Genomic DNA, 24139 nt, shown 5'->3' with positions numbered 1-24139 from the left:
TGATAGATGTTACACTAATAATGAACATAGCTGGGCACACACAAAAATTCTTAGCTGACAACTCCAAATATCAATTTTAATAAAAATACGATAAATCCAGAGCCAAACTCAATCCCACATTCACCCATAACACGCACACCATATGTTCCCCAACACTTGGAAAGCAAACACCTTGGAAAAGAGTTGTTTAGAACCTGAACTGTGAATTTTCACATTTTCTAATTTTGAATGTTTACTTTTAGAATGGACATCAGTAGCTTAAGAACAAATACCACCTCTGTTTGAAAATTATTTGCCTACTTTTGTTAACAAGTAACACTTTCAGATTACTATAGTTGAAAGATGAGAGGAATTTTTTTTTAATTGTGATTTATAAGGAAAAGTTTATCCTCTAAGTATTCTTGTCCAGAATGCATCTTCAAGTCTTGAGTTTTCCCTTCAGCCTCCTCTCTCTTTCCCTTCATCATCTGCTCAAATCCCCTTCTAAACTCAACCATTATTTCTAGCTGCACCACCAAACCTCAGATCCTCACTTCCATCAGATCTATCAAGCAGCACTTCATACAAACGAAGCACCTTTCAGGTACCCTCTCCAGAATGATGTACATCCTGCAGCTTTCACACCAAGTTGTCTTCATGTTTCTTCCATTCTTTAGGTCTTTGTAGCTGTCATAGCCTCCTAAGCTCCCATAAACAACAAGCAGAACAAAAAAACCACACACACACACACTAGACACGCCCTCCCCCAAACTCCCACTATAACTCTCCAGTTTTCACAGCTCCGTTTGATGGCTCCTCTGCCTCTGGTTAGCCAGTTAGCTGCCTTTATATGTTTGTTGAGAGAACCATGTTTGTGGGTGTGTGTTGAGAGAAGCAGAGCATTAGATCACAGCTAAACCTTGACTGAAGGTAAGGCTTGCCTAGCTATCGTCTAATCTCTGCTTGTCTCAACACTCTGCTCCCTACCAAACTTTACAAACTGAAAACAAACCACCGAGCAAAGACATACTCTCAAGAACTCATTCACTGCCCCCAAGGAACAGGGGCCTGTCTCCTTTTTCCAACAACAGATCTCCACTCAAACTCCTGTTTTCACCATTGTTTGCTGGTTCCTGTGCTGCTCCTCCTTTGGATGAACAACGCAGATGAGTATACATTAATCAACTCCATCCATTTTGCCCTTTGAAATTCAGCAAGAGGAGGTGAGAAGTAAAAAGCAGAAGAAAGGAGTAGATGTGATTCGGAATATCACTTGGAGGTATTTGAAATTGAGGGGAGGTGTGAACACTGGATCAATTATCCAAAGAGGATTGGGAGAATGTCACCTCACCTGTAGATGGGGAGGTGGTGAAGATGAGCAGGTGTCACCTCATAAGTAGAAGAGGAGGTGACTGAGCGGACTGAAAGTGTTAAAACTCATCCAGGAAATGGTTTTCAAGACTAATAAAGAGAAAGCCCAAATAGTGCAAAGGAGAGTGAATTATTTGGGGGTGACCCTAGGGGAACAAGGAATTCAGGTAGATCAACAAAAGGTGAAATCATTAATGAATTTACCAAGGCCAGAAGATTCTCATACACTGAGGGTGATGTTAGGAGGGTTTAACTATTTAAGGAAACTGCTGGAATTTTGCCACTATAACTGGACCCTTGTGGCGTCTACTAAAAAATAAAGTAGAATGGGAGCAGGGGCCTGAACAAGAAAAAGCTTTCTGTAATTTAAAACAAGCCTTGATGCAAGCTCCAGCATTGAAATTCCCAGAAATAAACAAGCCATTTGTGATTAAGTTGGCAGCAACCCAATGAAGTCTAGCAGCCCTACTGATGCAAGAAACTGACAGAAAGTTAATACCGGTAGCACATGAGTCTAGAAAATTAACCCCTACAGAGCAGCAGTTTGGGATCTGTGAAAAAGAATGTTTAGCTGCTGTGTGGGCCTGTAGTGGGGCAGCTGCCCCACTCCTGCAGAACGGGATAAAAGCAGCCCTGCAGAGGGCTGCGGCTGGGAAAAAGAGTGAAAACAGTTAAGGGAGTAGTTGATCACAGCTGTGGCCAGCTCAATTAGGGCCCAGCTGGTCCTGAGAAGAGGGCTGTGGGCCAGAAGCTGGAGGAGTCTCACTCTAGCCCTGGAGTGGGAAGGGCTAGCTGCCTGAAAGGAAAGTACCTGAAGCAGAACAGTGCTGGGGAATAGGGCAAGGGAGCTAGGGAACTCCAGCCTGGTAAACCCCCAGGCTACAGGTCTTGGTGAAGGCCTACAAAGGTACTGAGGCTACACAGGTGCAGCCTGGGAATAGGCAGAGGCAGCTGGTCCTAACCCCTTGCCAATGATAAGTGGCCATTACAGACTGAATTCTGCCCCAGTAAAAGGGGGCTAGATGATGACTGACAGTAGTCACTGAGGTGAGGTGGGCTTAGGGGTTCCCCTGGGAGGGGAGACCCAGAGTGTGGGGGTACTGCTGGGGCAGAACCCTGAGGTAAAGGGCACCCGAGTCTGGGGGGACATGGGGCCAGCAGCAGGCGAGACACCGGCCTGCAGAGGGCGCTCTGTACACTGGAAAAGAGCTAATTCCCAGATGACCAGCAGGAGGCACCGCACCGGTGAGGAGTCACTTCGCTACAGGGCCATTGAAGCTTTTGATTTGACGACTCGCACAGTCCCTGTTATAATACCAACACCTGACTCTCCCCTGAAGTATATTTTAATCAGGAAAACTGCAGGGAAAAGGAGTATCACATATCATGATGGCCCAATGGACCTTGACGTTAACTAGCAGAGATGTTACATATGAGAATAACAAACAAGCAATGATGTTACCATATGGTCTCCTGATGAAAGGAGAGGAGCATGAATGCCCACTTCCAGAAACTGAACCAAAGTTAGCTGAAGAAGCAACCCTGGTACATGAAATGTTACACCTTGGAGAAAAAGAGGTTTGGTTTACAGATGGTAGTTCATACCATGAGAACACTAAGAAATATACGGACTATACAGCTGTACAAATTGATGGGGAAACGATTTCTGGTTCTAGGAGCATGACCTCAGTTCAGGGAGCAGAGGTCAGAGCTCTTAATGATCTGATTACACAGAAAAATAATGTTGCAGACTGTCTTTATGTCTATTTGGATTCAGACTTTGTGGTACAAGGACTGTTATACTGGATTGGGATTTGGAAAAAGATAATTGGGAAACAGCTGAGGGGAAAAATTTGGTCCAAAAAGAGGATTGGAATATCTACCTATAATTAGTTGAAAACACACCCAGGAAAATTAAGAGCAAGACATATTAAAGGTCATCAAAAACCAAAAGGGAATGAAAAATATTGGAATGATAAAGCGGATGCTTTAACTAAATTAGCAGTAAAGGAACCTTTGGGAGTTATGGTAGTTAGTAGTCAAGCCTTAAAACAGGAGGTTAAACCTGAGGAAAGATGGGGAAACTGGAATATACAAGGTGGATATGTGGTGAATAAGAAAACAGGAGAGGTAAAGTGTGTACCTAACAAACTTCAAAGAGAAGAGATTAAAAACCTGTGTCACTCTATGACCCACCAAGGAATAGAGAATACTCTCTTTAAAATAAAACAAATTGGAATATAGCCTAAGGTGTGAAAGCATGTAGAAAACGTTGTTAAAAATTGCATAAGGTGTGCAACAGACAGAAATAGACCACCGAATTCGGGACTCTTGTTACACCAAAGAATTGTGGGGCCATGGAGTAGAATACAGGTTGATTATATTGATAAATTGCCTAAGACCCAAGGGGGGAAATAAATATTTGTTAGTGATAGTAGATTCCTTTTCTGGATGGGTGGAGGCAATTCCCACCAGAAAACATACTGCAGAAATCACTGCCAAAAAGTTGTGCAAGTAGTGTTTAGTAGATATGGAATTCCAAAAGTAATTGATTCAGATAATAGGCCACATTTTGTAAGAGGAATAATTAAAAGTTTATTAAAAGCCTTAGGAATAAAGCAACAACTACATATTCCCTATCATCCTCAATCATCAGGGAGAGAAGAAAGGATAAATCAAACTATTAAATAAGCTCTATGTAAAGTAGTACAAGAAACTGGCAAAGACTGGGTCGATAAATTGCCCAGTGGTGTTGGTGGCAATCCGAATTAGTCATCAATTGGGTACTGGCTAGGAGATTGTGGAGTCTTTTATTGTACCCAGAAGGGGAGGTATCAGTTACCCAGTGGATAAGGGAGTTACTAACAGAACTTAAGAGAGTGGAAAATGGAATAAGAAAGTGACAAGAAGTTTTAGAGCAAGTGATCAATAAAATTGAATTGCTTGCTAAATTATAAAATGATACATGATTAATGCCATTAATTATTGTATCAAGAGGGGGGAATGTTGGGAGATATATATGTATATACACACACACACTGTGATTCATATATCCATGTAATATGTATAGGTCATGGAGGCCTGGTATGAATGATGCGTGCCAGACATGAATGCGTGCGTTGCAAGTTAGCAATCGAAGCAAGGACTTAAGGTCAAGGACTATTAGAACTCTTTCTGCAAAAACAATCTTATGTTTCAAGAAAAATATGGAAAATCATCAGAAAAGGAAATAACACCAGCTGGACTGATTATAAAATTGTGTAAGAATTGTAGGAAATGGCATGACTTGGATCACGGCGGCCCACCCAACATTGTCTCTTTGGAATTTTGTGCAGGTAGAAGGCCTAGTAAACAAAGGCAAAGAACTGATGACACAACGGAATGGACTATAAATGGATGCCTATGATTTCTGCAAATCAGAATTACTTATTGATCCAGAGACCCGTGTGGATATAGGTGTGGTTTTCATCGGCTCCCCGCATCTTCTGATCTTATCCTGATGGAAGGAACCTTGACTGACCATCAGGACCATTCTGACCTTTGGACTCTGGTATACTATGTTTGGGGTGTGAAGGTGGAGTGAATAAGGTTTGTTTTGTAATCAATAAAGAGCATTTAGAGTATTATATACTAACACTGTGTCCGGTATCTGCTTGCTCCCCAGCCCATAGGGAGACCTCAATCGCGGGTCTAACACCCCCAAGCTACGGGTCAAATGTTGAGATGGTTGATGCTTTTAGAGGAACTTTCTTCCCCGGGATTCCAATTTTGCGACTCTGCTAGACAAAAAAGACGAGGAGGAAATGGTAATCCATGACACTTCAGATTTTATATTCCATCAATAAGACATACATATTCGGAGTCCAGTTTATATACTCCTATCCCTAAGGCTGGCCCTGCATCCTGTGAACTCACTCCCCCCCTCCCCCCGCTTCATATGATGTTACTCCTAAGAACTGTGAGGTGCGAGGTTACAGTAGAAGCTCTGTCTCTTCAACCACACACTCAAATTTTGCTCAAAGAATTGTAAGACCTCTGCCAATACTAGTGGCAGAAGACCTTGAGACAGATGAGGCTATGCAGAAAAAGTTATTTTGCTGAAATTGTGTAATTGTTAAAATAAGTTTATATGTTAGACTAATTGTTTAAGAATGATTAATCGTGCGCTATAAACTTTAAATACAATATATCAGTATTTCAAATGACATTAGAATTCTCTGATAGCATGAGAATTCCTTAAAAAAAGGCCTCTTCACTCCAGATTTTTTGTTTCCAGGGTGGAGGGGGGAAGGAAAGCAAAGATTTAGCACATACAGGCATATAGTAATGTAGACCTCTAGTATTTTTAATAAGTTTGTTAATGAATTTAATAAGTATCTTTGAAGCAGCTTGACTTTAATCTTTGATAGAGTGAAATAAACTTTTACCCAGTTCCCCAAACGGTGACAGTTCTGCAAATTATTTTATTTATAGGGCCTTGTCCGCCTTGGGGACGTAGAAGCATATAAATGGGTAAGGAACTACTTTTGTATTTGTGCACTTTTGTAAATCATAGGACAGTTGGTAATAAATTATGACCAGGAACAGACTCCAGTGTTTCAGGTGAACAGCTGAGACTCTTCAGGGGGTTGAGAACATCTCCAGTTATTTCCTCAATGTTATTTATTTGGAAAAAACAGACTCATGGGTGTGACTAAGAAACAGTGCCCTAAAAGGAGAATCGCAAAAGTGGACCCAGAGTCAGACTGATATCACTTACTCATGATTGGGCAATGCAGTTGGGGTGACAATCTTGTGATCCTCTGATCCGATCAGATAATTACAGGTAAGGGCCTATGGGATAATACCAGCCCAAGTTTCACTCATAAGAGACCAGATAAATGAGGAAGAAGTTCACCACAATGACAACTCGAAGGCAGATATTCCTATTGCACAGTTTCAGGGTAACTGCACCTGCATCCCCTCCCTCCGTAGTCCAATCCAGGAGAGTCAAGTTAGGTGCTAGGTCTCCAGCTATCACTTATCTCTGATCAGGAACTCCTGCCCCACTACTTTCTGACCAAGGGTTTTAAGGCTTCATAGATCCCTGCCTTACAGTTGGATATACCCAGCAAACCAGTCTAACAGCGAATGTCTGCATGTTGCTCTCTCTCTGAGAACTCTGAACAGCATATTGCCAGGAGTTACAAGTTACCACACAGCTCATCCTAGGCAAGCACATTTATTCTTAAGGTAAAGTATTACTGAGAAAATATTAAAAATAAACAGATTTAAACACACCAGGAGTTACCCATTAGTCTTCTGGCAGTCTAGTAGGCCACAGTCTTTCCAGTGCTTCTGGAAGGGTTAGGGCTCCCCTTGAACAGAAGGTCCTATCCATTTGCTTGCAGAAAGGCGGCCCCATAACAATTCAAGCTCAACTTTTTATACCAAAAGCCCTTTCTTTGTTTGTTGGAAAGCCAACTTTGAATCAGTATACGCCAACACCAGGTGGTGTTTCTCCGGAGTTACTTAATCTTCAGGGTAATCACCCCACACTGCTTTTAGGTAGTAGCCTATTTGTGGTAACCCTGCCCTATGGAGTAGAATACAATCGTACATAAGCCATTCATAAATTTCATACAGTAGCCCCCAAAGATACTGCATGGGATTGCAATATCCATCACAACTTCTACTTCCCCTTCCAAAGAAAGTAGATGGAGACATTGCAGCCTGAGAACGTCAGTACCCAAGCCAGAAGATGTTGCCTGGCTCCCCAAACTACAGTTGCTAACTGACTCTGAAGCTTCACAGACAAGCAAACTAAAGAGCAGATACTTTTTCTAAGAAATTTTATTCTTTTTGTCTCCTTAACAGGACATTTGAACACCAGAACAGGGACACCTGCTAGGAAAAAACTGTCCTAGCTTTTTTCGAAGTGGATATGTTTGTGTAGCTGGTAATAGCATGTGCATATAAGCCCACAGCATAAGTTATCACTGGGTACTACTTAACCTAGGATCAAAGCAAATTATAGATCTTTAAGAGTCACCTAGGATATATAAAGATTTGATATATTTAAAGATTTAACCTAATCTTAACCAATTCTTTCCATGTTAGGGAGTGTTGGGTCAAAAGAAACTAGCAAACCAGGAAGATGGTCTTCTCAAAGACCACGGCACCTTCCTCTTGTGTAAGGTACCAGTTCGGTACAGATACTTACTTGTGGGGAAATTCTGTGCCACTGAGCATGCACAATTTGTACAGAAATTAAAGTGTTTTGTGCAGAATTTCCTTTTCCTCCACAGAGGAAAATAGGCTGGAGAGCTGCTGGCTACCACTAGGGGTTATTGGACCCAGCACAGCACAGCTTGTAAGTAGAAGACACTGTTGCGGGGAGGGCACTAGAGGGATCCCGGTAACTGCAATTTTCAACATGCCCTGAAGGAAGGAAGCGGCATGTAGGAAACTCCACACAAACCCAGGACCCAGCATCAGGCTATTTCTCTCTCTGGATCCCTGGGCTCTGGGGGAGAGGGGTAGGTATGTCTGGACTGGCGGGGGTGTCTGGCCACGGCTGAACTCTGAGGGGTCGGGCACAGGGGGTGCATGTGAGTGTCTGGGCTGGGGGAAATCCTGAAGCTGGGCGGGGGGTGGGGGAGGGGTGTGGGTGCCTGGCCCCCCTACTGGGCTCTGGGGGGAGGGGGAAGAGAAACAAGAACTGTTGTAGGGGTTTCCTCAACTCTATTTTTTTTGTGTCTGTACTGTTACAGACATAGTTGCGGATAGGTATTTTGAAATAAATTACCAAAATAATTCAAACTGGCATTATTATTGAGTGTTATTTTGACAACTAAAATATGGAGAATTTTAAATTTTTGGGAGCAGAATTCCCCCAAGAGTAATAGATATAATCTTTACATCAAACTTTGTAAAGAAAATGATTTAGGAAAGACCTGGTCATATAAAACAACATGAAGGTGTTCTTTTTTCAGAGATTCCAAAAAGGAATGTTGGGAGTTGTTAAAGTCACAAAAGCTAGAACATAACCTCCTCCCCCCCCCCCCCCCCCCGCAAAAGAAAAGCTCTACATGTGTCCTTAAAACGTCAGTGAAAAACATGTGTAGTTGGGAACATTTTGTAGAAAACCTTTATTTATTTCTTAAATGCAAGCACACAGTGAAATGCAAATATATGTTAGTATAGTTTCTAATGTAAATTCCTAATATCATCACTATAACATGATTCAATGGCTGAAAGTTGAAGCTAGACAAATTCAAATTGGAAACAACACATAAATTTTTGATAGTCAGGCTAATTAACAATTGGAATAGCTCCCAAGGGGTCAGCATGGATTCTTCATTACTGACCATTTTTAAATTAAGATTGGATGTTTTTCTAAAAGATATGCTCTGGGAATTATTTTGGAGAAGTTCTCTGGACTGTATTATACAGGAGATCACGAAGGTCCCACTTCTGACCTTGGAATCCATAAACTGTTTTGTAAATGGCAAAATGCTGTATATACCAACATGGAATATAATGATCTCGCTAACTTGATTACTAATACAAGAACTTATTTATATACAGAACATTTATTATTAACACTATGTTAGGAAACAAAAAATAAAAAGGGTTCAGTTAACAAAAGTGAGACTGAAAACATCAGGAATGTTTTCTTTAGTGAAGAGATGAATATGAAGGGAAACTATACAAAATAATGATCTTGAGCAGTGGTTCTCAACCAGGGGGTATGTGTACCCATGGGGGTACATGGAAGTCTTCCAGGGGGTACATCAACTCATCTAGATATTTTCCTGGTTTTATAACAGGCTACATAAAAAGTGAAGTCAGTACAAACTAAAATTTTATACAGAATTATTTGTTTATACTATACACTGAAATGCAAGTACAATATTAGTAGTCCAATTGATTTATTTTATTACTCTCTCATTTTTACAATAGTTAACAATTTTTCAATAATATTGTGCTGTGACACTTGTATTTTTATGTCTGATTTTGTAAGCAAAGTACTTTTTAAATGAGGTGTAACTTGGGGCTACACAAGACAAATCAGACTCATGAAAGGGGGTACAGTGGTCTGGAAAGGTTGAGCACTACTGGTCTAGAGGAGGTAGACTGAAATATTTAGTTTAATTAAAAGGCAACAATAAAGCTAATACAAGAGGAAAAACAATATATAACCAAGCTGTGGAACTCAACTGATTAACAAAAGCTATTACTGAAGCTAAGAGATTAGTAGGATCAGATATTTATACGGATAATGACACCGCCACCATTTAGTTACTTCAGATAGGAAAAACATTAAAATATAGGATAGAAAATTCAAGCAAGTAATGAAACAATTACTATTATCAAAATAGGTTAAGACCAACTGCTATTTATTTGCAATCCTTGATCATGGAAAGGTCAGAATGTAGGGTTTAATCATTAGAATTATGTGACCATTTAAAGCCATTACAATTTTTCCTTTTGCTGTTAACTCATTATAAAAGCTAAAACAGAAACCAATTACAAGTGTTCCTCATGCTACTATTTATTGGTCTTATGTACTTTTGATGCCCACGTTAGCACATGCACTAGAATCAACTTACAGAACTGTAAAGTCTTATGATTTCCTTTAAGACTACTATAAGCAAGAAATATTACAAGATAGGTATAATTAAACTTAACCTACCTGATTGTCATTATTTAAACAGTCTTCAAGGAATTCATTTACCATGTTAGCCTTGGGGGATTGTAGGGAGTTCTCATCTTCCTCACAGTGTACAGGTACTGGAGGTTTGCTAAACAAAAAGTTAAACATGCAATTGAAAGCATGAAACAGCTTTACAAACTCAAATTGCTATAAGATACATTCACATGTCATTGGGACTAATGTTTCATATGCTTATAAAATATGCAGATAATAGGCTGGGAGAGGTTGCAGAGGATAGGATTAGAATGATCCTGATAAACTGTAGAATTGCTCTGAAACCAACAAGATGAAATTAAATAAAGACAAATGCAAAGTACTGAACTTAAGAAGAAGAAAAAAAAAATCAAATTCACAATATAAAGTGAGAAATAACTGGCTAGGTAGCAGCACTGCAGAAAAGAATTTGTGGGTTATAGTGGGACACAATTTGAAGCTTAGTCAACAGCGTGATGCTGGCTGTATTTCAAGGAATCCCTGTTGAGGTTACAGGGACAAACCATCCCAATGAGTCGAAAGAATAGTAAATATGGCAGGCGACCAGCTTGGCTTAACGGTGAAATCCTAGCGGATCTTAAACATAAAAAAGAAGCTTACAAGAAGTGGAAGGTTGGACATATGACCAGGGAAGAGTATAAAAATATTGCTCGGGCATGTAGGAATGAAATCAGGAGGGACAAATCGCACCTGGAGCTGCAGCTAGCGAGAGATGTCAAGAGTAACAAGAAGGGTTTCTTCAGGTATGTTGGCAACAAGAAGAAAGCCAAGGAAAGTGTGGGCCCCTTACTGAATGAGGGAGGCAACCTAGTGACAGAGGATGTGGAAAAAGCTAATGTACTCAATGCTTTTTTTGCCTCTGTTTTCACTAACAAGGTCAGCTCCCAGACTGCTACGCTGGGCATCACAAAATGGGGAAGAGATGGCCAGCCCTCTGTGGAGATAGAGGTGGTTAGGGACTATTTAGAAAAGCTGGACGTGCACAAGTCCATGGGGCCGGACGAGTTGCATCCGAGAGTGCTGAAGGAATTGGCAGCTGTGATTGCAGAGCCATTGGCCATTATCTTTGAAAACTCGTGGCGAACCGGGGAAGTCCCGGATGACTGGAAAAAGGCTAATGTAGTGCCAATCTTTAAAAAAGGGAAGAAGGAGGATCCTGGGAACTACAGGCCAGTCAGCCTCACCTCAGTCCCTGGAAAAATCATGGAGCAGGTCCTCAAAGAATCAATCTTGAAGTACTTGCATGAGAGGAAAGTGATCAGGAACAGCCAGCATGGATTCACCAAGGGAAGGTCATGCCTGACTAATCTAATCGCCTTTTATCATGAGATTACTGGTTCTGTGGATGAAGGGAAAGCAGTGGATGTATTGTTTCTTGACTTTAGCAAAGCTTTTGACACGGTCTCCCACAGTATTCTTGTCAGCAAGTTAAGGAAGTATGGGCTGGATGAATGCACTATAGGGTGGGTAGAAAGCTGGCTAGATTGTCGGGCTCAACGGGTAGTGATCAATGGCTCCATGTCTAGTTGGCAGCCGGTGTCAAGTGGAGTGCCCCACGGGTCGGTCCTGGGGCCGGTTTTGTTCAATATCTTCATAAATGATCTGGAGGATGGTGTGGATTGCACTCTCAGCAAATTTGCGGACGATATTAAACTGGGAGGAGTGGTAGATACGCTGGAGGGGAGGGATAGGATACAGAAGGACCTAGACAAATTGGAGGATTGGGCCAAAAGAAATCTGATGAGGTTCAATAAGGATAAGTGCAGGGTCCTGCACTTAGGACGGAAGAATCCAATGCACCACTACAGACTAGGGACCGAATGGCTAGGCAGCAGTTCTGCAGAAAAGGACCTAGGGGTGACAGTGGACGAGAAGCTGGATATGAGTCAGCAGTGTGCCCTTGTTGCCAAGAAGGCCAATGGCATTTTGGGATGTATAAGTAGGGGCATAGCGAGCAGATCGAGGGACGTGATCGTCCCCCTCTATTCGACATTGGTGAGGCCTCATCTGGAGTACTGTGTCCAGTTTTGGGCCCCACACTACAAGAAGGATGTGGATAAATTGGAGAGAGTCCAGCGAAGGGCAACAAAAATGATTAGGGGTCTAGAACACATGACTTATGAGGAGAGGCTGAGGGAGCTGGGATTGTTTAGCCTGCAGAAGAGAAGAATGAGGGGGGATTTGATAGCTGCTTTCAACTACCTGAAAGGGGGTTCCAAAGAGGATGGCTCTAGACTGTTCTCAATGGTAGCAGATGACAGAACGAGGAGTAATGGCCTCAAGTTGCAGTGGGGGAGGTTTAGATTGGATATTAGGAAAAACTTTTTCACTAAGAGGGTGGTGAAACACTGGAATGCGTTGCCTAGGGAGGTGGTGGAATCTCCTTCCTTGGAAGTTTTTAAGGTCAGGCTTGACAAAGCCCTGGCTGGGATGATTTAACTGGGAATTGGTCCTGCTTCGAGCAGGGGGTTGGACTAGATGACCTTCAGGGGTCCCTTCCAACCCTGATATTCTATGATTCTATGATTCTATGAAAAAGATGCTGGGCTGTAATAAGAGGTATCATACATAAGACACGGAAGATAACTGTTCCGCTCTACTTGGCACTGGTGAGACCTTCAGCTGGAGTACTATGTTCAGTTTTGGGCACAACTCTAAAAAAAACAATGAACTGGAGATAGAGAGGAGAATAACAAAAGTGATAATATATTTCAAAGACATGATCTAGGAGGAAAGGTTGAAAGAACTGGGCATGTTTAGTCTAGAGGAGAAGAGGCTGGGGAAGGGAACGTAAGTTTTCAAATATATAAAAAGTTGTTTTAAAGATGACCATGATCAATTGTTCTCCACATCCACTGAGGGTAGGACAAGAAGTAATTGGCTTAGTTTGCAGCATGGAAGAGTTAGGTTAGATATTAGGAAAAATCTTTCTAACCAGTTAAGTAAGGGAATAAGTTACTTAAGGAGGTATGGAATCCCCATCATTGGAGGTTTTCAAAAACTAGTTAGACAAACCCTCAGGGATGGTCTAGGTATACTTAACCCTGCCTCAGTGTGCAGGGATGGAGTAGGTGACCTCTTTAGGTCCCTTCCAGCCCTACATTTCTAGGATGCCTATCCTACCAAAATGCGATTCAACACAAGTTCAATTCCACCACTGGTACTGATTGGTGCAGACAGGGTTCACCTCTTTCCAGCACTGATGATTAAGTTCCACTTTTTCCTGTGTAGACAAGACCTTCATAGTCATTTTAAAAAAGGAGGGGGTATAGTGGGAAGGAAGATAAGATATTAACATTTTTTACTATAGCTTTCCACTATATCAAATTCATTCTGCTCCCTACATTTGGAACAATACCCAATTACCAATGCACCAAAAATCTTCACTCTCCTCCTTCAAACAACTCATCAGAACATCCTATTTATATTACAGCCCTCATTTCCTGGGTTAGCGAATCCTCCCCGACTTCATTTTCACATCAAAACATTTAAGGTTACTTTCCCCTACAGTGTAGGTCAAATTATTTGGTCCTGTAGAAGACCATCCTTTTTTTACATCCAGGACTACTCCAAACACCCAGTCCAAGAATCTAGACCCATATTTGAAGCTGTCCAGGAGCCTTCACAGCTATCAATTGTTCCCCCCATAAACAAATGACAGTGTGTTGCCTTACATCAAAACTTTTCCTGCACTAACAAAATTTACAAAACTAGGGATCCAGAAATATATCACTGTGGGTTTAGTGAAAGTAGAAACCTAGTAATTGATAAAATGATTGAACAGGAGACAGTAGCGTACCACCTCATATGATAAAATATCAAAATCTTAGCAATTCAAGCTGCATCTTCTAAAAACACTCCCTTCTCTTTCCTTAGCATTTTTATGTGAGAAAATCATGCTTATCTAAAATATTCTATAGCAATGGTTCTCAACCTGTGGGCTGCTTGCAGTCCAATCAACACACAGCTGCAGTCCATGTGACATCCTCAGGGCCATACGTGTGGTGTGTGTGGCCCACATAACACAAAGAGCTGCATATGCAGCTCACAATGGTAAACAGGTTGAGAAACACTTATCCATAGTATACACAACACATATACTTAGGCAATGATACACTTTCAGGAACAAATTGTTTTAATGGTTATTTTTGTTTACTCACAAAGCAACTGGAACATTTTCCCATGATCTTTCTGCTTCCAGTATATCTACTGTACAAGGGCTGCCATCATTTTTCAGAGCACTTGATAAATTCTCAACAGAAGACTCTAGAGTTCTCTTTGCCTTCAAGATAAGCAACTCAATCTGGTCATCTAAAAACACAACACAGCATCATCACCAGTTACTATTCACTACGATTCTTCAAGTCAGCAATTTCACTTTCATTATTACATGATACTGTTCAGACTTAGTCTAAATGATTTGTAAGACACTGGAAATAGTCTGTCCTCTTTCACAGACAGTACTGCCAAAATTTTCAAAATGTGGTGCCTAAATTTTGCTTAAATATGAAATTAAGCCTCTTAATATGGAACTATGAGACTAACTCTAGGTACCTATTTTTAAAAATCTTGCCATATGATTTTATAGAACAAATAGTCCTCTATTCCAAGCTCTAAGTTCCCAGAAAAGAATCAAACACCGCTCTTCCCAACATAAAATACATCCCAGAACATAAAATAACCTCTACAATAAACAAAAACCCTCTAGCCTTCAACCCACCTCAACACTTGGGGAAAAGATTATCTTGTATTATACCCTGAAGATTAACAGATCTGGTGGAGTGGGAAGAGAGAATTCCAAAGTTGAGTATCCCTCTCAAAGAACGCCCTGCTAACAGCTGTCTCCTCTTTATAGTAGGGGACAGCATCAGTGCCTCTGCTGATCTTTACTGTGGCTGTAGGGCAGGGATCGGCAACCTTTGGCATGAGGCCCATCAGGGTAAGCCCCCATGGCGGGCCAGGCCGGTTTGTTTACCTGCCACATCCACAGGTTCGGCCAATCGTGGCTCCCACTGGCCGCGGTTCGCTGTCCCAGGCCAATGGGGGCAGCGGGAAGTGGTGCGGGCCAAGTGATGTGCTGGCCACCGCTTCCCGCAGCCCCCATTGGCCTGGGACAGCGAATCGCAGCCAGTGGGAGCCGCGATTGGCCAAACCTGTGGAAGCGACAGGTAAACAAATCAGCCAGGCCCGCCAGGGGGCTTACCCTGGCAGGTCACGTGCTAAAGGTTGCCGATCCCTGCTGTAGGGCATATTATTGTTCAATTGCACCATCTGAGTCAGATGTGAATTGAAGGGAAAATTAACATAGCCACAGCCTTTCCATGCAGTAGGATGTTTCCTTCCATACCTCATTTATAGAATACAGCATTTAAGATTCCTTAACTTTATAAAGCCCTCCGATATTAAGATTTTCATTTAATCAAATATATGTCAATATTGAGGATTCTTAAGTGGCTGGCAAATAGGTCTTCATAGTGTCACATAATATGCGCTTCAAGAAGTTCTGCTTGCACATACACACACCATATGTAATTACATACAAAACCTGCATTAGTTAGATTGCAAAGTCAAGCACTCAAAAATTAGAAAGTGGCAGATTTACGTTTTCATGTGCAACCCTAATTCAACTACCTGTCCAACTAGCCTCTGGACTGAGTGAGGTAGGGGTCCGGGGGGGGGGGGGAGGGGGGAGTATGTGATCATATAATTAAAAACTGCATTATAATAGATATACGCAAAGGGGTGAAAACTGAAGTTATGCAGGCATCTGTAAAGCTGACATTTCCTAACTTCTGAGTGCTTGACTTTGCCATCTAAAATAATGGTTTTAATTAGATTTTATAGAATTTCCTAGTTTTTTTTTTTTTTTAAATAAATCTAATCCCAACCATACATTACCAGCAATGTGAATGCTGAATCCTCAACACTGCAACGCAGACTTCTACCTCTTGAGCTACCTGACTAACCACATTAGCTAGCAACAGGAAAATGCTGTTGGGGGTGGGCTGCTGGCACCACATGCTGGGAGATTTTTTTAATAGAGTCTAGCTCAGCAAGCTGCCCCCCACCTGGGAATTGAAAGAGCTCCTGCTCCACATGGTGCTCCCAGGGAGGACTGGAAACTGGGCACAAACTGGTTATGGGGTGAGCTCGGCTTTCTCATCCCCTAAAGAGTTGAGGGAGCTACTGCCCATGTTGTGCCCCCCTGCAGGGATAGAGCACTGAATCCTCTCCCCCCCGACCCCGCAAATGGGCACAGTAATCTCCAGCTCCCTCCATTCTTTCCTATTGCAGCTGGTCACAGGTATTCTCAGTGCAGTATCTGCTTCTGCTGTTTGAGAGAAACTGGCAGAGGCTGGTCACAAAGGCAAACCAGCTAGAAGTGTGAAGTCAACATGCATAAGTTAAAACAGGGTTAACCCTGTATGGATACTCTCATTTAGGAGTAAAGTGCCCTTTGTTCACTCTAACTTAGGGAGATGTTAATATTATGGACTCTACAGTGGTACAGCTATAGCGCTGCAGCTGTGCTACAGTAGCACCATAGAGTAGATACTTTCTAGACCATGAAGTTTTTCCTGTCTCTGTAGTAAATCCACCCCCTCAAGAGGCGGTAGCTAGGTGGACTGAATTCTTCTTTTGATCTAGTTGTGTCTATACCAGGACTTAGGTCAACTTAACTATGTCTCTCACCGACATGAATTTCTCACACTCAGTGGACTGACGTATCTAGGTCAACCTAAATTTTGGATGTAGACCAGACCTTAACCCTCCCAGATTAAATTACAGTGTACTAAGCCCACTTTACTCCTGAATGACAGCACTCATTGGATAGGTGGGTGAGATTAAATATGTACTAATTTATACATATTGACTTCAGAACTTTAGCTGATTTACCTTAACTTTACTGAGGGCTTGTCTTCATGAACACTACACTGGTGCAACTGTGCTGCTGTAGCGATTTAGTGAAGACCTCTCACTGTAGTTAATCCACCTCCAGGAGAGGCAGTAGCTATGTTGAGGGCAGAAGCTCTCCTGTTGACATAGCGCTGTCTACACGGGGAGTTACATCAGTATAACTATATCGCTCAGGAGCGTGGATTTTTCACCACTCCCCCACGTAGAATAGGTGTGAATAGTCTTACTGCGCAATATAAGAGGAGCATGTTCTGCCATGTGTGACTAAAAGGGTAACATTTTGCATTTAACATTCTCAAGAAACATTCAAAACAAATCATGCGTAATGCAGTTACCTCTGAATGGCTGTCTGGACTGTCTTGAGAGACCATTGCCAGGTTGGAAGTCTGCACTTGGTCTGACATATCGGCAATTTCCTGATACTTTACTGTCACCTGTTGGATCCAGATAACTATTTTGTTCAAAAGAACTGCAGTCCAATTTATCCACAACATGGCATTTTTTCAGATTCTCACACATTTGTGAAGAGGAAAATTCATCTTGTATGTTAACTGTCTGAATAAAACTTTGATTAGCTGAATCACATAAAAGGTTATGACTCTTTAGCCAGATTGGGTACTTGAAATCAGGAATACTACTTATCCCCGACACATTCAAGTCAGACTTATGGCTAGTAAGCCACCTTGGATAATTCTTGACAGAAATGGACTTAGAGTGTTGTTGTAAAAGGCAATCCCCTGCATTTTCTTTAGAAAATATAGAATTATATTTGTGAGATTTATACACATTGTGTTTCTCTTTGTCAATGTCTCTGTAGTGATTTCGATTATCCACAGCATTGCCATTGTCTTGGAAACCAAAGTCTTTTTCAACATCAAATGAGGAAGTTTGATGAGCATAGAAGGGAGATTTTTTCAGTGACTTCCTAATCCACTTCCCGCTTTGAAGCCCTGACCCAGAAGGTATCCTGTGGATAAAAGGCAGTGATCCATCTGCTGGAAATGCTAGTAGATCATCTGTGGTGAGACTAATCAAGTCTGGGTCACAAACAGTTTGTCTTATAAAAGGTGAGGCAATGGAGTTGAGTTTTACTTGCTGGTTAAAGTCCTCCAAAGCTGAAAAACAGAGAAACAGTTTTTATATATTTTCCTAAATTTTAAAAAAATTAAAACTATGTACTTGAAAAACTTATGATAGATACATTTTTACATTACAGTTCTTTTACTAAATTACAATGTGAATATTGTGGACTGATGTTTCAAAGCATCATAGTCGATCAATTCTGACTCCACTTCTCTCAAAATATTGGTGGCAAAAATGAACAAAATAAAGTCATTTAAAACTTTTGTCTTACTCCCCATGAATCAAGATACTCATGTTATGCCTGTGGAATGGTAGAGGGGGGTGGTTTTGTGGGAAATCTAGCATCTTCCTTCTGCTGTTTATCTGATTCATAAAACCAAAATGGTGCACCATTCAGAGAAGTATTTTGACTTCAGTGCAGGACTATAAATGGCAGCATATTTCAGACATCACCTGGATTGGAGGCATTATTGATCTAGCCCTCATTTCGTTTGATGCTCCGACTGGGGGTGCAGGAGGGGGCTCCAGTGGGGACAGAGGACTCCCACAGCCCTCTCTCCCCGCAGCAGCACCTGAGGCGGGGAGTGGGAGGAAAAAGATGCCCCCTCCCTGCTGCAGAAGCTCCGGGGCTAGGGCCACAGGACGGGCACCCCTCTCCGGGCTGGTCCAGGCCAGGGCTGGATTCAGGTCAGGGGAGGGATGCTTTGGCCAGTCCGAGCGCAGCAGAGTTGGAGTTGGGGGAGGGGCGCCCCGGCCTTGGCCAGGTGCCCTCCCCCAGCCGCAGCAGGTTCCCCGGGTGGGTTCCCTAAGCATCTGTGCAGTGCTAAGAAGGCGGCTGCGCAACTTACAGGGAACTTAGATGCCAACGTAAGTTTGTACTTTAGACCAGGGCTGAGTGCTGTATTTTCAAAGAATTGCTTTCATATAAAACATTTGTGTACCTAAAAATCTGTGTAATGCATGTGTACAGCTGACCATTTTGCCCATAATACATTTCAAATGACAATTTACAGGATGCACAGAACTCACAAGATACTGAAACCTTTTCAGCAATTAGCTTTTTAATTTTAAAGTTTTATTGGGACACAGAATACAGCTAAAAGAAAAGGAGTACTAGTGGCACCTTAGAGACTAACCAATTTATTTGAGCATAAGCTTTCATGAGCTACAGCTCACTTCATCAGATGCATTCAGTAGAGTACAGCTAACTACTTTTTGATGTACAAATGTTGAAACCCTACAGAGAGTGTCCAAGTTGCTATCACATGTAAATTGTAGCTGTTATCACATTATGTAGCACCACAAGTGCACATGGAGTCTCACAGACATAAGACAGTCCCTGGCCCCCAAAAAATCTTACAACATGAATACTGTAGGATCTAGTGTCAGCAAAAGAAACAGACTTGTCCAATTTTAGGGCATGCCTTCAAGGTTAGACATTTTTCTAATACATCTGTAATATTTCAGGCAGAGTACTGACTGTCACCTATACACAAATATTAAAGCTGATTCCCTGTCTCTCCCAAAGTGCAGCAAGTATATTAGAAGAGAAAAGCAGAATTGAAAGGACAAGACAATAACCTGCAGCTACAGAACCTGAACCTGTGATCGTACTAGAACTCACAAGATATGCAGGGTCAGAATTCAGTCTTTTAGAAGAGATTTCTAAAACTGAGATTCTGATGGCATCATTAAAATGTATTTTACTTTCCTAGCCAAATTCCATTTTAGGTATTTTTACTACCCAAAATCTTCCACCAATTTCAACTGCGTAATATATTAATCTACTGTGTTAAACACATCCAGTCTTGCAAATGTATAACGTGCAGACATGCTCAGTAAAGCATCAATGAGGCTCAGTGCAGTATTGGGGGCCCAGTTTGTAAAGAGAAAATATTTTTTTAAAATAGAAAAAGTTGTTTTTAAGCAAGCAGTAGAATCACAAAGCTATTAAACAAAAATATCAGCCTTACCTAACCATAAACAAACTGCATGCCACTAAAACGGTTTCTCTCACACCCACACATCTCCAGGTGTTTCTGACTAGAGTTTTTAGTGGTTAAAGTTAGCTGATAGCCAATAAACTCGTGTTAACTAACACAGCTGTAAAGGCTAATGCAACACCTTTACAAACCTTTGTCCCAGTCATGGTGCAGCCTATGGTTCAGACAAAAAACTCTAGTTCAGATAAAGTAACAAGTAACCCCAACTATTTGAACTGATAATACCATCAGCACCTAAGAGGTGCTCTAGCAAATTAGTTTTATATAATTCTGATGTTACTCTAGGAACAGAAATTGAATCCTTGTCAAGATCCAAGTTTAGGCACTGATTTACAATATTATGTTCTATACATGCACATCATATATTGTGGGGATGATTTATATTTAATCAGCTGCAGAGCCGTAAGTTTATTCCTGTACCTATGACTGTGTCATCAGACCACAAATCTATTTCCTCACTGTGATGTATTCTAACATTCTTAGCCTCTGATTAGTTCCAAACATCAGTTACTCATTTAGTCATTCTACCAAAATTTTTTCCTCTTTTCCCCCAAAATGTAGAATTTTCCATAAAATGACACCTGCTTAAGATCCAGGACATGCAATATTCAATGCGGTATCACAGACATGTTTTCTATTTTTAAAATAGCATTTAAGTCCATTGTGTCACAGTGACATATGCAATCTGATGAGTTTTGTTGAAAAGCTGGAAAGTATCCTTAACACTAGCTTTTGGCTAAGAGCTCAATCTCAGATCTAAAAAACACTTTTTTGCGGGGGGGCGGGCAAAAAGCTATTTTGAAATTTGATTTCCCTGAAATATATTTTTGATTTCCACTAAGCTTACCACTGTTGGACTGATAGTAACTAAAGGCACTACAGATCAACAGATACACAAAAGTAGACCTAATAAAACTTCATTTTTTAAAAAGTGAGAGCTTCAATCCTGCAAACATGCACATCTTCACTTTTAGCATTAGTAATGTGAGTGGTATTACTCACATTCTCAGTTTTAAGCAGGTAAGTAAGTGATGCAGGATTGGGATCTAAAACAGTGCTTTCATATATAATGTGTGGCATATATAGAACAAACAGTGGTTTTATTCACTCCCGTGGTAAGACTTGCACTATATTTATGTATTTGCCAATAACAGCTATTCCAAACTCAGCCAGAGTTTAAGGCCAAAATGGACCACTAGATCATGTAGTTAGTGCCTGTATATATTACAGGCCACCAACACACTAAACCTAACAACTAAAATTAGACCAAAATTCTGTAGCCTCTTTGTAATACACCACTCCAGCGGTATTCCACCTTTTACTTATATTTGCTTATGATTTCAAATCTTAAGTTATTATTTACAGAAGTTTCATTTAATCTTTAATATGAAACTAAGAAGTAAACAGCACAGTATGAAAGTGCAGTTTCACGCCAGCCAAGTTTGCAGTCCAGGAGATCCAGTTCCTTTATATGCCTAAAAACTTGTACAGACAGGAGATGAAAGTGAGGAAGTGTAGTAGACTTATTCCACTTCCACCATACATCTCTAATTTCAAATTTACATGGTTTTATTTTTAATAAGATGTAAAAATTCATTTTTACTGAAGACTATTACAGAGAATGAGAAGTATCACTACCTAAACACCATTTATTACACAATATGTGCCTAGAATTTATGCAGCAAATATTCATTAAATCAAATAGATTACTGATCAGTGTTAAGACTTTTTGACAGATTCAAATTCCAAAAAGGAATTTAAAAAAGTTTCAATAAGAGTATCTATAGCCATACATAACAAACAAGAATAGACTGAAAATGTAAAAGATGACAGAACCAGTTCATGAGATGTTCTCTTTAGAGAGATGTCAAAATATTAAACAAAACCACAATTTAAGCTTCATTTGCAGGAAACATACCGTATTTTTGTACAGAACCATACTCTGCTGACTTATCTTTAGGAGTACTCTGACCTATGCAGATTTTTCCAGTGCTTACTTCTGAAGACATAAGACTTTGATCAAAATCTTCAATATAGGCCTCTAAAGCCTGAGATGCAGAGTTGTATACCTTGTCTTTGTATTGAATTGAGCCGTTTGAGTAGGAGTTACTACTGTTAAGGCTGCAGCTTGCTAGGAGAGAAGACACAGTAGATTCAGGCAAGTAAATGCTGTCTTTTTCAAATGAGCATGCCATGGCTTTTATCCAAATGACTGATGGAATCTCTTCTCATCTTTCTGAAGAGTCTGAGTAAAGAAATAAAAATATAATCAATCACCTCTCATGATGTCCTCTCATACACTGTACTTTCAAATCAAGCATCTGTATGTTTATTAATTTCCAGTAAGAGTTTCACCAATTTTGATACTTGCACTATTTAAAAGCTAACAAATTCCATTTAGCTCTAAGCCAGATATTCAATCTGGCTACTGACCTCATAGCTTTACAAAAATAAAAAAAAATGTTTATGATTTATGCATGTATATGAGTAGGCAATAACAAGAAAAACAAAGGCATTCAAAGCACAGAACAAAAATAAGTCTGCATCTGGACAGAGAAAAGTGAACAAATCTGAGTATTCATATGCAAAAGGCACCTCATATGCTGTGCGGACATCACACTGTTAAACTACCTTTTTCCAAACAACATTTGGTACTGAAAGATGCCGACTAACCCCGGTTTAGCAAGAGGGGCATTTAGCACATGAAGAGATTAAAGTCTGCCAGACCACTGCCTTCAACTGGAACATCCCAAAATGTCAGTCTATGACATCACAGCTAGCACAGAAAACCCCAAAAATAACAGAACAAAATTGAAGAGATTAGTAAAAATGGTTTTAACAGTATAAGCAAGTGGTTCAGTTGAACATATCAAAGTGATAAAAGCACTATCATTGCAGGAAGTCAAGAACAGTTTAGATGCAACAGTACTGGGAACGGTGTATTAAAGAACCCTGCCAACTACAGGTGTGGGTGACATTGGACAGGCATTGGAAGAGCTTTTCCTGTCTATGCAACTACGAGACAGCCCCTTTAAATTGGCTTGGTTATAACAATCCCATGGGTTGACATTTACTGAAGGATCAGAAACTAGACTAGTACTAAAGGCTGACGCTGGGATTTTCAAAGAAGCCGAAAGGAATTAAATCCCATGAAAATAGGCACCTAGCTCCCGTAAGCCTTGTTGAAAATCACAGCCTCACCCAACCTGGTCACCTCACACGAGGGCAGGGCTGTTCCCAAGCCCCGACCCTCAACGCCCGCCCCCCACGGAGACCTTCCGCCCCACTGCCCGCTCCGGCCGGGGAGACTACAATGCTGAGCCCCAGTGGGGGACTCGGACACCCCGCGGGGCCTCTAAGGCACGCATACCCAGCCGGGACAGTCAGCAGCAACCTCCGCTCCCCTCAGCACCCGTCATCCGCCGTTGCCGCCCGCTAGTTTAAAGTACAACGACACTTCTTTCAAAATGGCGCTGGGCTACTCACTGCGCAGGAGCACATAGTCGCGCTCCTTTCTGGGAGTTGTAGTTTACCTCCTCCGCTGGAGCGAGCCGGGGACTACAACTCCCAGAATGCCCCGCGGGCCATCGCCGCAGACATGCGCTGCTGTGATTCAGAGAGCTGAGGTGGAGCCCGTGTGCCCGGGAAAGTATCCGCTCCTCGCTTAAGTCCTTCCCGAAAACTTACGTCCTCAATTAGGTCTACAATAGAGGACCCAATAATATGTTATCTATCAACCTGAGCCACTCAAATGTGCCTATCTCACCCCACTCGTTGTACTGCAGTAACCCTCCTCTTTCTTCATCCCGCCTCCATGTCCCTGTTGCTGTCTGTGCAGATTATCTACCCATCTCTCCAGGGCCGTCTGTGGCCCCTCTCGCAGTGCTCCTGATAGCAATACCACCCGAGGACACCTGCCAGGGGCGTGAAGGGTGTTGCCGAGCTAAGACTTTCCTATACCCCGCTTGCGCTCGTCTGAGGAGCGGACCCTGCCCGCCAGGCCAGGGCTGGGTGGGGGTAAGTGGCGGTGCAGCAGAGCGGTGTTACGTCCGACACAGCCTGGCTGCTGTGGGTGAGGCTGAGCTCCCCGGTC

At 41.6% G+C, this 24139-nt stretch overlaps 1 protein-coding gene across 4 annotated transcripts in view; it reads right to left on the bottom strand.

Moving 5' to 3' along the window:
- The window catches only part of C5H18orf54 (chromosome 5 C18orf54 homolog), a 29284-nt gene extending 5759 nt beyond the window's left edge, over nucleotides 1–23525 (bottom strand). For 2 of the 4 annotated variants that reach the window (XM_077816685.1, XM_077816686.1), the window contains exons 1-5: nucleotides 23417–23525; nucleotides 21965–22291; nucleotides 17296–18075; nucleotides 14203–14353; nucleotides 10028–10136 (exon numbers count right to left, since the gene is read on the bottom strand). In XM_077816685.1, coding sequence (XP_077672811.1) covers nucleotides 10028–10136; nucleotides 14203–14353; nucleotides 17296–18075; nucleotides 21965–22241 — 1317 coding nt within the window. In that variant the 5' untranslated portion in view covers nucleotides 22242–22291; nucleotides 23417–23525. Of the gene's footprint in view, nucleotides 1–4985; nucleotides 5130–10027; nucleotides 10137–14202; nucleotides 14354–17295; nucleotides 18076–21964; nucleotides 22292–23416 lie in introns of all 4 variants that reach the window. The other 2 variants (XR_013346110.1, XR_013346111.1) reach the window with 2 other exon arrangements.
- Between the last annotated feature and the right edge of the window lie 614 nt (nucleotides 23526–24139).

Source organism: Eretmochelys imbricata, chromosome 5 (assembly GCF_965152235.1).
Source record: "Eretmochelys imbricata isolate rEreImb1 chromosome 5, rEreImb1.hap1, whole genome shotgun sequence".
NCBI classification, from domain to species: Eukaryota; Metazoa; Chordata; order Testudines; family Cheloniidae; genus Eretmochelys; species Eretmochelys imbricata.
The sequence above is the reverse complement of the archived record's forward strand: the minus strand, read 5'-3'. Positions and strand labels throughout refer to the sequence as shown.